This window comes from Danio aesculapii, chromosome 12, assembly GCF_903798145.1.
Source record: "Danio aesculapii chromosome 12, fDanAes4.1, whole genome shotgun sequence".
Taxonomy (NCBI): domain Eukaryota; kingdom Metazoa; phylum Chordata; class Actinopteri; order Cypriniformes; family Danionidae; genus Danio; species Danio aesculapii.
Genome location: NC_079446.1, coordinates 15,936,436 through 15,951,649, shown reverse-complemented (window position 1 = coordinate 15,951,649; position 15,214 = coordinate 15,936,436). Strand labels below are relative to the sequence as shown.

The window sequence follows — 15,214 nt, the reverse complement described above, 5'->3', positions numbered from 1 at the left end:
CAGTGTACATGCCAATCACACTATGGGTGATACCCTCCAGTGACCACCTCACAAGGTCATCCAACCACAATGCTACATTTGGTAATTTTAGTTAGGCTTGTTTATTCTTTTGTTAATAAAAACTCATTAATTAAAATTGTGTCTTCTTTGTGTTGATAATACAGTAATAGGCTCTACAAGTCAGACGATCTTACTATCCTTCAGATTTGGCCAGACAATAAACTCCTTCGTAATTTATATAATTCATTTCAACAATCTTTGATTGTTAATTAACTTTAATGCCACAGTGAAAATTATGGCTGGTGCCCAATTTAAAATGAGTTATTTATTAAATGAGTGAGGAGTGAACAAAATCTCAATATTCATTTTAATATTCAAGTCAAGCCAAATAAAATATCACTACATTAGTTGGTGCCCCGTGTGAGCCTAGCATCTCTATTTAAAATATCAATACCAAAATACTGATGTTAATATTTGTGATAAATTCAAAATAACACTACATGATTTGGTGCCCTGTGTGAGGCTGACTTAGATTGAAATTGAGTCTGCTGTTTTATCAACACAATGTTTATGCACTAAGAAAATTGCAATAGAGATACGTTTAGCAGGAAACTAATTCACTCACCAAGTTTACATAGTAACTAGTTGCAAAACAAAAGTGGTTCCCTCTAAACTGATTTGATTGTTCCTGCTCAAATACTTGGTATTATTTCTGATTAGGGCATCTGTGAAGTGATTAGAATTTTGATAACCATTAAGTCCTAAACCATCATTATTTTGGAAAAGATTTTCTGATTTCCAAATTAGTAAATTGTAGTGTTGTAATTCCAAATTATAACTAATTGCTACTTGCATATAGCAAAGGTTTGGTTCAGGCTTGCCCAGACCCAGAACGATTTATCAGTGCAGAAAAATGTAATTCTCTAATTGCTATTGAAAGTCAGGAAGCACAGCTTAAATGTGTGAAAATGTACATGACCACTCTGCACACAAGGATGGCCCACACTCCGTGTGAATTCTCAACAATAACACAGAGAATTTCTGAGAGCTATTGAAACTAGAACCAAATCTGAGTAAAAAGATCAACATTGCTTGCCATTTCTGAGCGGAGAGCGAAACAAGACATGGACACAAAAGATAGGACTAGATGGCAGACAGGAAGATCAGTTAATTAAGGCATAATTAGTGTCAATATTCTCAGGAAAATCCAATTAATGTATCAAGATAAGTATCACAACAATAGGCTAAATTAGTCAAAAGTTATTGCCATTTTTAGAAACATTGTTATAAAGTTTAACCAAAAGGTGGCACTGCAACAATTTTTTGAGCACCTTCAAGGCACAGTCCTGAAGACACATACAGAGTTTCATAACAATAGCAATAGCAATTTTTGACATAATTCAAAATAGCCGACGACCAAAATAACTGACCTGGGAAAAATCTGACAACATTTGACTCTGTATGCTCCGTTGGATGGAAAGAGACCAATTTTATGGACAAAGGGTTCAAAAGTTATATGCAAAAAAAAAAAAAATCAATTTTTTGCATCTCCGGACCACTAGGGGGCAGTGCACTGAAATGCAGCAGCTCACTTCAGACAATGGTTATAATAACAAACACCAAATTTGGTGTGAATACGTCAATGCGTTATGGAGATAACATCCTAATTACGTTTTCACAAGCTCTATTGCTCTATTTGCAACTTAATCGAAAATGGTTTGCCTAATCAACTTGAATTCCTTAGCTTTTGGTCAGCATGGTCTGTAGATCATGCGATACAATTTTTGTTTAAGTAGGTTTTTTGTAAAATTCAAAACAATGAAAAAATTAATGACGGAAGAATTTTGATTGTAGTCCATTCGGTTAAAAAGTGTTGGCGCTAGATAGTTTGAGGTAGAGAGTATAAATTTGTTGTGGTTGAAGATCAGACTTACTTCTATCAGGGTGCCAAAGTTTGCGCAAATGCCGCAAAAGGTTCATAAGGCTGCCATAGACTCCCAGAGCATAAGAAGAAGAAGCCGGAATAATAATAATAACTGGAGCAAATAAAATAGGTGCCTACGCACCTTCGGTGCATGGGCCCTACTAAGTGAATTGGATTGTAAACAAGATTAGTGAAGAGGAGGGAGCCAGGCATCACCCCCCCCCCCTCCACCTTACCAGAGCCCCTAAAACAGGCAATATCTAAAGCCGGAATGCAACAAGAAAGAGGGTGCCTGGACAACTAACAGTAAGACCATCTCATCCTGTGCATCAAGCAGTTCCAACCTGCTACACAGCAACCCCAAGCAGAGCAGATGGCCTTCACACAATCAAGGTAACAACATTCACAGACTCTAATGTGTGTAGCGGTCCGAGAAAGCAAAGGGTTTCTAACTCACTACAGGGGTGACTGGGCACAGCCCACAAGCAACACTGCCAAGTCTTGGCCTTGCACCCCAAACACCAACACTTACACCACAAGTGTGAGAAACAGGTGACTGACCAACACTTTCACTCACCCAGCCACCCAGATGACATGGCTCTGTGTGCCACACCAGCCAGCACAACCAGAACTTTTCAACTTCATCATAATACCTAAAGCTTGCATGCCTACACCAACACTGACGCAGCATCCCAGAAACAGCCCTGGATGCCCAGCCATTCCAATTCATCTGTCATCCAACCGTAAATCACCACCTGCGTTGACTCTTTGTTTTGCATCGGCACTCAGATATGTCCTGCCCTGGATGCAACAGCCTGCAAATAGGTGCACCACAAGGAAAAGCACTGTGGATCCTTACACTATCAGCACGGCAAACCCTCTCTTAGCCCTGTACACAGAAGCTAAAGGGGACAGAAGCCAACCTATTCTGCTTCACAACTTAGCAGACTGCACATCCCATCCGACAATATATGTGAAAGCACATGGGGCAGCCCTGTTAAAAGACCATAACAGGATGAATAGACTGCCTGCACAGGTACAAGGACCCAAGCCACGCTACAGCCTAAGCTACCTTGCAGACATCATTCCCCAAGACCCAACCTTCAGGGAGACATCAATAACTTCTCACTTTTCATGTCAGAGATGTGTCTAATGTTTCATCTACATGCTGTTGCTTATCATTCGCTACAGGAAAGACACCTTGCAAAAGAGGGGAATTAAATAACAAAAAGTTGAGGATCAAACACAATACATTTTTACACCAAGCAAAAATTCGCTAAATATCCCCTCTGACTCTTAAACTCAAAAAACTGTCCACACTAGGGCCTGTTATCTAATAAAACCCTACATTCCTTGTGGGCAAGTGACTTCTCATAAACTCTGAAAGCTCCTTCACACCACACCTCAAATAAATTTGAGTTGCTTATGTCTTAAAAGTCACATCAACTGTGTTCCGATCGCTGGGGGAGAACCCACAAACAGGCCTTAGTTTTTCTGGCAAACATACTTTGAATCAAAGAAATCTCTAAACTTTGCTTTCCACTTCCAGAACCACCTCTTCTATTTTTATTTTATCTGCTTAGATGTAACAGACATGTATTTAGATGATATTTCAACTATGCTTAAAACAGTTAGCCATGCAGCTGCAGCTGGAAAACAATGTTTCTGTTTTAGTTCAGATCCTATTCTCACCACAAATTAATCACTCCAGGGTTCGTTTGAAAGCGTACCGAGACCACCTCTTCAAGGAGGTCTCGGTACGCTTTTTTGGTCCGCTTTTGGTCCGCACTCGAGTGCGATTGCTACATTCACACCTGCCCAAACGAACCGCACCAAGGGGAAAACAAACTCTAGTGCGATTCAACCGAACTAAATAAGGCAAGTGTGAAATCACCCTTAGTTTGTCCATGTATTTGTTGAGTAATTTATTGCTATTTCTTCAGAGTTTTCAGGTCATAAAATTGTGTTCTATATCGTTTGCATCCAAACTATTTTCACATGAACTCTAATGACCAACTATTAGAATTTGCCTTAACAAACATGTCTAAAATTTCAAATTCAGTTGTACTTTCTCTCTCCCTCTCACTAACTTTCTAAAAGCCCATTATTAATTTTTACAAATGCATGACTTTTTTTGTAGAAAAAATACTTTAATGCTATAAGTGAAACTTAAGTAACATTAAAATAATAATAATAAAGAAAACAGTAATAGTAATAAAAATGTCTGACCCTTTTGACATAGCACATTTTAACAGCAAATGTTACATGTGTAGTTTTTTTTCTAAGCACCTCTGAAAGCATAGACCCATTTTGCTGGCAAGGGCATGCAACAGAAGAACAGTTTGACCCCAGGCTGCATTAATCTCATTCCATTCCACTGGTACGCTGGGTAATCTGCCGAGGCGGAAGTTATTTATTGTTCCAAACTGCCCACTATGCCTGGAAAATATGTAGAGAAAGAAAAACATTTCTATCAACAATTTTACTTCATAAGAGTGTTAAGGAAAACTTAATTTTAGCCATTATATACAATAAAAATATATAAAGAGAAAAGTGAAACCAGATATGAAAGGTAGCATTGAAAACGTTGGTCTTCTTGAGTTTGTCAAGTTGAATCTGACAGTAACGCATCTGATTATCCACGCTTTTAAGATCATCATCCAACTCCAGCTGCTGTCTCTTAAACTCACAGTACTCCTTCTGATACCTTAGAAAGAAAAAGAGAAGCAGATGATAAAATGTATTTACCCTCTCAAAAATGAAAGTATAAAACAACAACAACAACAACAACACACAAATAGCTTATGGGGCATATAAAGAATGATGCATTTTTTAAAGCATTGAATCTTAAAATGCTCAATGCATTACAAATAGTTTGGCTGTTAAGGCCCTTTAAAACAAAGTACAATTAATTAACATATATAAAATGATTCACACCAAACTTTTTTCCTTTTTTGGACCATGTCACCCTTAATGGATTGTGCTGACTGATTATTTGTGTTAAATAACACAAATGCCCAGAGCTGTTGCCCTTGCTAGAAAGAGAAAAAACAAAACAAAACAAAAAACAGTATATTCTGGTAATGTTTTGATGCTGGTTCCTGCTGGTCCTTTGCTGGTTTTTGCTGAGCTCTTGCAGGTACTTTGCTGGTTGTATGCTGGTCTGACCAGCACATGACATTAATTACTAGCTCTTTAATTTTAAATCTCTTCCACGATCACAGCATCATGGATGGGCTGCATTAATCATGTTTCTCAGCATCAGTGGTGGGAGAGTGATTGTTGTGTCGGGGAGGGAGATAACAAGCGCTTCTACACTGTTCTAAGTGTATGTATGCGAAGAACGGAGGCTATGGCATCTCTTTGGGAGATAAAAATAGGTTTATAAGGGCAGACTGGGGCTGGCGGGCATGCCATTGCAAAACCACCCAAATTTTTATTACCCGTCTATGTCTTTTTTTTTCCCGCAAAAAATAAATCGAAACCGCCCAATCTGGCAACGCTGTCAGTAATAGATCATAATCGGGTATTATGTAATGACGTCACATCTCATATGTGCGCTATGTCGTGGTAGAATACTATGGTGAGGGAGGAGACCATGAGTAATTAATACACATAAACTCTGCATAATTCACTGCGTGTGTTTGCTGGACAGTCATTCACTGACACAGTTGAAGCCCCTATTTTACTCCCATGGAGAAAATAAAAGTAAACTTGATTTCTCTCTATCTCACTGTGGCCCCTTTGACCTACTGGCGTGACGTTTCCTCTCCTCTCGGCTGTTACAGCAATTCTTGTGGATCAAGACACAAGCACTTGTCTGCAGAGAGTGTCACTCATCGGTAAACAGCACCAGTGTGTAATAGCCAATCGCAGCACTTTCTGTTGAGTGTGTGAACAATCATAAGCATTTGTTTGCTTGACAACACACAAATAGCAAGTGGGATAATATTTACATTTGTTTATTTGCTTTAAGTGCTCATGTTGTTCTTGTATGTACTTGAGTTTTTCTTTGAGCAGGTAAAATTAAAGGTACAGTTCATATACCTGACTGCTTGTATTTAAGGACAATGCTGTATTACAAATACATACACAATGTATTTTAAAATTATTCATTTTAATACAAGAATTGCTGTGCTGTGGAGTAAAATATAAAATTGTGTATGGTAAGCATCATTAATGCATCATGATGCACCGAGATATTGAATTGAACCGAACCGATGGCATGATAATCGTAACCGAACTGTAAGACCAGTGTAGGTTCACACCTCTAATATTTTCATTATTTTTTAACATATTTATTGTTATGCAGTACACAGTACTGTAAACAGCAATGTGTGCGGCATGACATCACTTTGTTGCAAAGACGCTATGGGTTAAATGCCGGCAAAGTAAAACACAGAAACAGCTTGAAGCGGTAAGCGCGAGTATGTCTGCAGTCTGGAGGTATTATAAAGTTGATGACGACAACATTGTCATAGTAAACTGTGAGATATGTAAACTTGGAATTGCCTGCCGGGTATTTTAAGGTGCTAGGTTTAAGGTGCTATTTGTTTTTATTAGATTTTTTTATAGATACTGTTGCACTTTATTCTTTTTAAGTCAGGCTTCTCCTGTTCTTCTCACATGCATTTCCTGCCACATGATTAGCGTATCTCTCTCTGTTAACAACAAGAACTTTACTTGTGATACATGTAGGGAAATAGGCTGACAGTGAAGATCTCAGAATTAGAGACACACATCCAAACTCTAATTAAGGATAGTAAGAGTGCTACAGTAGGTGTCTATATAAGGTTTAGCCTTCGCAGAGAGAAGGCTGGGTTACTATGAGAGCATATTGAGGTGGGAGAAAACACTGAAATTCCATTCCAACATCAAACAGGTTTAGCCCCCTCAATGATGCACCCACTGAGATACCTGATGAAAGTGCCCTGATAATTGGCAACTCCATAGTACAAAATGTGCAAATAGAGATACCAGCCACTATAGTCAAATGTCTGTCGGGAGCCAGAGTGCCTGACATCATGTCATATTTAAAAGTGCTGGCTAAATCTAAATGTAAGTTCAGCAAGATCGTTATCCACGTCGGTGCTCATGATGTTCGACTACGTCAGTCGAAGATCACAAAAGTAATGTTAAAGAGGTGTGTGACCTTACAAAGACGATTTCAGACACTGTAATGCTCTGGTTCCCTGCCTGCTTATTGTGGTGACGAGTTCCACAGCCGACTCTCATCCCTCAATGGCTGGATGTCAAAGTGGTGCCCACAGAATAACAGGTTTTGTAGACAATTGGTCACGTTTCTGGGGTAGACCTGACCTGTTGTAGAGAGATGATCTCCATCCAACTCGGGCTGGGGCAACTCTCAACAGTTTACCAAACTCAGATAATCTTCAGCACATAGAGCCACCTAGATATATTAACATAGACACTGTGTCTGTTCCTCGACCTTCTAAACATGAAAAAAAAAACCTCCCAAACACATTTAAAGGTAACAATCTAATTGATGTTCATAAAGCACCGACGAACATCATGAGCACCGACGTGGATAACGATCTTGCTGAACTTACATTTAGATTTAGCCAGCACTTTTAAATATGACATGATGTCAGGCACTCTGGCTCCCGACAGACATTTGACTATAGTGGCTGGTATCTCTATTTGCACATTTTGTACTATGGAGTTGCCAATTACCAGGGCACTTTCATCAGGTATCTCAGTGGGTGCATCATTGAGGGGGCTAAACCTGTTTGATGTTGGAATGGAATTTCAGTGTTTTCTCCCACCTCAATATGCTCTCATAGTAACCCAGCCGTCTCTCTGCGAAGGCAAAACCTTATATAGACACCTACTGTAGCACTCTTACTATCCTTAATTAGAGTTTGGATGTGTGTCTCTAATTCTGAGATCTTCACTGTCAGCCTATTTCCCTACATGTATCACAAGTAAAGTTCTTGTTGTTAACAGAGAGAGATACGCTAATCATGTGGCAGGAAATGCATGTGAGAAGAACAGGAGAAGCCTGACTTAAAAAGAATAAAGTGCAACAGTATATATAAAAAAATCTAATAAAAACAAATAGCACCTTAAACCTAGCACCTTAAATTTAGAAGTCTTTAGAATTGCAAACAAAGACAGTATGTCCAGCTATAGGAGGGCTTTAAAATCTGCCAGGGCTGAGCACCTCCGCAAACTGATAGAAAATAATCATAACAATCCTAGATTCTTATTTAACACCATCGCTAAATTAACAAATAATCGGTCATCTTTGGAACAAAACGTTCCACCGCAAATTAGTAGTGATGACTTCATGAATTTTTTCAGTGATAAAATAGAAGGCTTTAGACAGAAAATAGGAGATATTAAACTTTCTGCACCGCCTTATACTTCAGATCCAGTAAACACGCCTCTGAATCTAAATAACCTACAGTGCTTTAAAATCATAGAACAGGAAGAGCTAGACAAAATTATAATAGCTCTAAATCAGCTACGTGTATATTGGACCCAATTCCGACAAAGTTACTGAAAGAATTGCTACCTGTTATAGGAGAACCTCTTCTTAACATTATCAACTCTTCTTTATCTTTAGGCCATGTTCCAAATCCTTACAAGTTAGCTGTTATTAAACCTATTATTAAGAAACCACAACTGGAACCCAGCAACTTAGCTAATTATAGGCCTATTTCAAACCTTCCATTTATATCTAAAATACTAGAAAAAGTTGTTTCTGCTCAATTATGCTCCTTTCTGCAGACCAACAATGTTTTTGAAGTGTTTCAGTCAGGTTTCAGAGCTCATCACAGTACAGAAACTGCATTAGTGAAAATAACCAACGATTTACTCTTAGCTGCTGACCAAGGGTGCATCTCGCTATTAGTTCTACTCGATCTTAGTGCGGCATTTGACACCATTGACCATGGTATCCTTATTAATCGCTTAAAGTCTACAGGTGTCCAGGGACAGGCCCTACAATGGTTTAAGTCATACTTATCTGACCGTTACCAGTTTGTAAATATAAATGGACAGCCTTCACAAATCAGCCCAGTAAAATACGGGGTGCCTCAAGGATCAGTTTTAGGCCCTTTACTGTTTACAATATACATGCTACCCCTGGGAGACATTATTAGAAGACATGGGATCAGCTTTCACTGCTATGCAGATGATACTCAATTATATATTTCAACTAAACCTGACGAGACGTCTAATCTGTCCAAGCTAACTGAGTGTATTAAAGATGTTAAAGACTGGATGACCAACAATTATCTTCTCTTAAACTCAGACAAAACAGAATTATTATTTATTGGGCCTAAATCCTGTACACAGCAGATCTCACAACTCGACCTACAATTAGAGGGATACAAAGTTAGTGTTAGCTCTACTATAAAAGATCTGGGTGTCATATTAGACAGCAATTTAACTTTTAAAAATCATATTTCCCATGTCACAAAAACTGCTTTCTTTCATCTGAGAAATATCGCTAAGTTACGAAGTATGCTATCCATCTCAGATGCAGAAAAGCTAGTCCATGCTTTTATGACTTCTAGGCTGGACTACTGTAATGCTCTGTTTGCTGGCTGCCCAGCATCCTCTATTAACAAACTTCAATTAGTACAAAATGCAGCTGCCAGAGTTCTAACCAGGTCTAGAAAATTTGATCACATCACCCCAATTTTATCCTCCTTACACTGGCTGCCTGTTAAGTTTCGTATTGATTTTAAAATATTGCTTCTTACATATAAAGCTTTAAATAATCTAGCTCCTGTTTATCTAACCAATCTTCTGTCTCGCTACAATCCAACTCACTCTTTAAGGTCTCAAAACTCAGGGCTTCTGGTAGTACCTAGAATAGCAAAGTCGAGTAAAGGAGGTCGAGCCTTCTCATTTATAGCTCCTAAACTCTGGAATAGCCTTCCTGATAACGTCCGAGGCTCAGACACACTCTCCCAATTCAAAACTAGATTAAAGACCTATCTGTTCAGTAAAGCATACACTTAGTGCACCACTTAGGGGGCTTCCACACAGGTTATGCATCTTGCTGATATACACTGTGAACATCAGCTACGCTAATTATTTTCTTTATTCTCCATTTCCACCTGGGGATACTCTCCCCGAGGCCCTCAGACTATGCAGAGTCACTGATTCGATCCAAGACCAACGACGAGATGATCCCAAGGTTTCCATATCCTGGACCTGGCCGAATCCTGAGCAACTACTGCGATGGTCATGGAAGAGTGGAGAACATGAGACTGTTTCCTGTGACGCTCCAGAGACAGACGAGTCTTCGCTGAGGCCAGCTTCCAGCCTCCGCCACTGAGACTGCAGCTCTGCACAAGACGTTTGGCCAGCGGAGAAATTAAAATGGTCATGCCCAACTGAGCCTGGTTTCTCTCAAGGTTTTTTTCTTCACTTCCGCCTTTAGTGAAGTTTTTTTTTCCCTCTCCGCTGTCGCCACTGGCTTGCATGGTTCAGGATCTGTAGAGCTGCGCATCGTTGGATTTGCTCTTCAGTATTTGGACTCTCAGTAGTGATTATTAAACCACACTGAACTGAGCTAAACTGAACTGAACTTAAACACTACAAACTTAACTACACTGTTCCTATTTACTGTGACCTTTTATGTGAAGCTGCTTTGACACAATCTACATTGTATAAGCGCTATACAAATAAAGGTGAATTGAATTGAATTAAAGATAATTAAAAAAAAAAATTTTAATTTGTTTTAGATTACTCTCCTCTAAAGCTCTTTTTGTTAATGATTTGATAACCGATCTAAAGCTAGATGCACTTAAACCAGATGATTACAGGACCCTAAATGAGACTTCACCTGAAGGATTTCTCCTTCTTTGCTACTGTTCGGACGTCTCTGCCTACTGCTGCTCTCTTTGCATTCTTGCTTTTATATTTTATACTCTAATTTTAACTTGAGCCTATCAGCATAGTGCTCAAACGACACCGCTTGAAGATCAACATCGAATCTACAAACTTTCTGTAATATAGCTTTACTAACAAGAGGGGAATTATCGACCAAACAATCTTCCGCCTACCAGCTACTTACATTACTGAGACGGGAAAACACGTCTGTGAAAATGCCTCTGGATCAGATTAATTCAGAATCTCACTGCTGCACAAACTTCTACAAAACATTGCAGTTCTTGAAACAAAGTTACTTGTGATTCTACCAGAACTGCCAGATCACACAGGACCGCTTCATTGTGGACCCTCACCGCATACAGTCGGTGAGTCCAGTAAATCTACTCCAGCTACTGTTTCGAGCACAGAAAAACAGAATGAAACTGTTGAAAATAAGTGTGATAACCGATGACATAAACAAGGTGCAAGACCAAAGGGTACTCATGGGGTCAGATCATATGCAGCTGCATAAGTGTTCTCTACCCCAAATACACCTCAAACTTAAATACAGCTTCAGAACAGATATGAAGTTTTGAGTAATATGGGTGAAGAATCCCTAAATGCAGTCAGATAGAGATCGCATGACTCAGCAACTAATTCTGCATGGAAAGGAGGCTCAAGGCTGACTAAGCAGCGGCATTCTGCTCCAATCGCAGATAAGAAAACTAGTTGTAGGAGAATCAATAATCAGGAATTTTAGAAGCAGAGCTACATCGATATACTGCGTCCCTCATGCAACAGTTTCTGATGTAAAAAACAACTTGAGGAAATTCTGAAGAAGCACAACACTACAAAATGAATTATCTTCCATGTGGGGAAGAATGATATTCGGAAGGAGCAGTCAGAACTGCTCAAGAGAGATTTCTGTGAATTCTTTGAAAAATATGTTTTCATGGCTTCTTGGCCTAAATGTATGGCAGCAGAAAACATGTAACAGGAAAGGACTGAATTTCATTAACAACTTTAATCTCTTCTGGAACCAATGACAACTATTTAAATCAGATGGCCTTTATCCAAACAAACTTGGTGCAAAGGTGCTAAAGGACAATATATATTTCTCCCTATTGGCTGTGTGTGCCACTGAATTCAACCCAAATGGCACAAACACACCTAGTAAATTTCTGAATGACCACAGGACTTCAAATCAGCTCCTGAGTGGACTTGGGGCTGATGCATCACACAAGGACAGTGATAACGCCACGCAGCCACAACAACCACTGTTCATGGACACACTGAACAGAACTTCTGAAAGTTTTTAACACTTTTGATCTGACTTGTTCAAGGGCCCACACACAATCGTGGACACACTCTTGATCTACTTAGAAGGGTTATACATTGACTGTTGTTAAGGATGTTGCATCTGATCATTTTTGTATTTTCTTTGATATATTGATTACTTCAGCCATGTAAGACAGATCTGTCCCTGTCAGAAAGAGACGCATAAATGAGAACACTAGTGAGGAAATTATGAAGGCCATATCGCTAGCACCAAGCATATCTGCAAACTCTGTGGATTCTCTCCGTGATTTGTTTAACTCTAAAGTTAAGAATCCCATATATGACATTGCCCCTGTTAAAGCCAGAAAGAGGACTGGGAGACAGAAAGGACCTTGGACAAGGTCAACAACAGTACAAATGATGAAAAGACAATGCAGAAAAGCTGAGCGTATGTGGAGGAAGACGAAACTAGTAGTCCATTATAATACCTATAAAGATAGTCTTCATGCTTTTAATGTGGAACTAATCACTGCTAGGCAGTCTTTCTTTTCAAGCCTTATAAACAGCAACCTAAATAACACCCGCACCCTCCTTGAAACGGTAAAGAGACTCACAACCCTCCAGTAGGATTCCCAGTGAGCTACTCTCTGCAAGCAAATGTAATGAGTTTGCCAATTTCTTTACTGACAAGACCAATAATATCAGAAAGGCAATCAGCTCATCCCAATCAGCCGAGTTGTGTTGACGTCAGACCACAACTTTAGAAATCAGACATTATGTCTGATTTCGTGGCAATTGATGGTAAAATCTTAGAAGAGATTGTGCAAATTATGAAAACATCAACCTGCAGTCTTGACACGCTTCCCACATCATTCTTCAAAATGGCGTTTAACTGTTTAGAAATGCATCTTCTGAAAGTGGTAAATGCTTCACTTCTCTCAGGGATTTTTCCAAACTCACTTAAAAATGCAACTGTTAAACCCCTCGTGAAAAAGAGCAACCTGGATAACACCCTATTGAGCAATTACAGGCCAATCTCAAATCTCCCTTTCATTGGCAAAATCATTGAAAAGGATGTTTTAACAAGGTTAACAAGTTCTTAAGCTTCAAGGGGTGTTTAGACAATTTTCAATCTGGTTTCAGAGCACATCACAGTACAGAGAGTGCTCTTATAAAGATAATCAATGATATATGCCTAAATACAGATTCAGGCAAACTAACAGTGCTGGTATTGCTTGATCTCAGTGCCGCTTTTGACACTGTCAATCACATCATACTTCTGAATAGGCTGGAAAACTGGGTTGGGCTGTCTGGGACGGAACTCAAATGGTTCAGATCTTACCATGAAGGGAGAGATCACTATGTCAGTATAGGTGACCATAGGTCGAGGTGGACACTCATGACATGTGGAGTCCCTCAAGGTTCAATTCCGGCACCTCTCCTGTTTAATGTTTATATGCTCCATCTGAAGAACCAAATTTCCTACCACAGCTATGATGACGACACTCAGATTAGCCTTATTGCCTAATGACTACAGCCCCATTGACACCCTCTGCCAATGCACTGATGAAATAAACAGTTGGATGTGTCAAAACTTTCCTCAGTTAAACATGGAGAAAACTGAAGTCATTGGTTTGGGAACAGAGATGAGGTTCTCAAGGTGAATGTGTACCTTGGCTCTAAAGGTCAAACAACAAAAACAATGTCAAGAACCTTGGTGCGGCTCTGGAGTTCAGATATGAGTTTTAATAGTCATGCCAAAGCATAGAGTAAATCAGCATACTATCATCTCAAAAACATTGCAAGAATTAGATGCTTTGTTTCCAGTGACGACTTAGAGAAACTTGTTGTTTTATCAGCAGCAGGCTGGATTACTACTCGCTGACCTTCCCAAAAAGACAGTCAGACAGTTGCAGCTCATCCAGAACGCTGCAGCTAGAATTTTGACCAGAACCAGAAAATCAGAGCACATCACACCTATCCTCAGGTCTTTACGCTGGCTCGCAGTTATATTTAGAATAGATTTTAAAGTATTCCTACTTGTCTATAAATCACTAAATGGCCTAGGACCTTAATACATTACAGATATGCTGACTGAATACAAACCTCATAGATCACTCAGATCATTAGGACCATATAAACTAGAAATTCCAAGAGTTCAGTCAAAGCAGGGTGAACCGGCTTTAAGCTTCTACGCCCCTCGCTGCTGGAATCAGCTTCCAGAAATGATTAGATGTTCTCCAACATTAGGTATATTCAAATCCAGACTGAAAACACATCTGTTTAGCTGTGCCTTTACTGAATGAGCACTGTGCTACGTCCGACAGATCGCACTATTATGTCTTTTTCATTCTTTTATAACCTGCTATAACACATTTTAATCAGTTTTTATTCGTTTTTTAATAATTTTTATTATTTGTTTTTATTTTCTTATACTTGCCTTTTTAATGCCTGTTTATGTAAAGTACTTTGGCCACAGAAAAAGTTTTAATTGTTGGGGATTTTAATATTAAAATAGTGCTTTCTATAAATGTAGCTATGTCTTTTTTATGTATGTAATTTAGCTGTGTCATGATTATGTATGTAAGTCAAGAGGGACCAGGGAATGTAGTGCAAAGGCCAGATAATACAGAGCCTAATGGACCACATCCGTACTTGTGTGTATAAAAGTGGTTAGAGGGAAAGAGTTGTCATTGCAGGTGGCCTGAATATACATGAGGGACACCTCCAACCCGGAGCTCTGTATCCATTGAATTATTTCATTGTATTCAATAAATTGCTAATACTTTTGCATTGAAGAAAACCTCTCCTGACTCTCATTGAACACGTATGGAATTGGCCAATTCAATTCAAGAAATTCCAACAATAGATAATGAAAAAAAATGCTTTAAGTCTGGCATTCCTAGATATACTAGCCTCTGTTGGAGTGAAACAGCATATCTCATGGTCAACTCATCGGCATAATCCAAATATAAATTTGTATCAGTTAATGAATAGGCATCATACAGATAAAAAATACACTGTGGGGTACCACTTCTTGGTTCCTTACTTTTCACACTATATATGCTACCACTCACAGCAGGCCCAAGGCATAAGCAAACTAAGCAGCTGCTTAGGGCACCCTGGCCACCAGGGCCCCCCCAAGGGTGCATGTAATGACTG

General features: G+C 39.2%; 1 protein-coding gene across 2 annotated transcripts in view; it reads right to left on the bottom strand.

The window, feature by feature from the left end:
- The window catches only part of becn1 (beclin 1, autophagy related), a 102,050-nt gene that overhangs the window by 11,225 nt on the left and 75,611 nt on the right, over positions 1–15,214 (bottom strand). For both annotated transcript variants that reach the window (XM_056470080.1, XM_056470081.1), the window contains exons 8-9: positions 4,485–4,631; positions 4,214–4,363 (exon numbers count right to left, since the gene is read on the bottom strand). In XM_056470080.1, the coding sequence (XP_056326055.1) occupies positions 4,214–4,363; positions 4,485–4,631 (297 nt within the window). The remainder of the gene's footprint in view (positions 1–4,213; positions 4,364–4,484; positions 4,632–15,214) is intronic.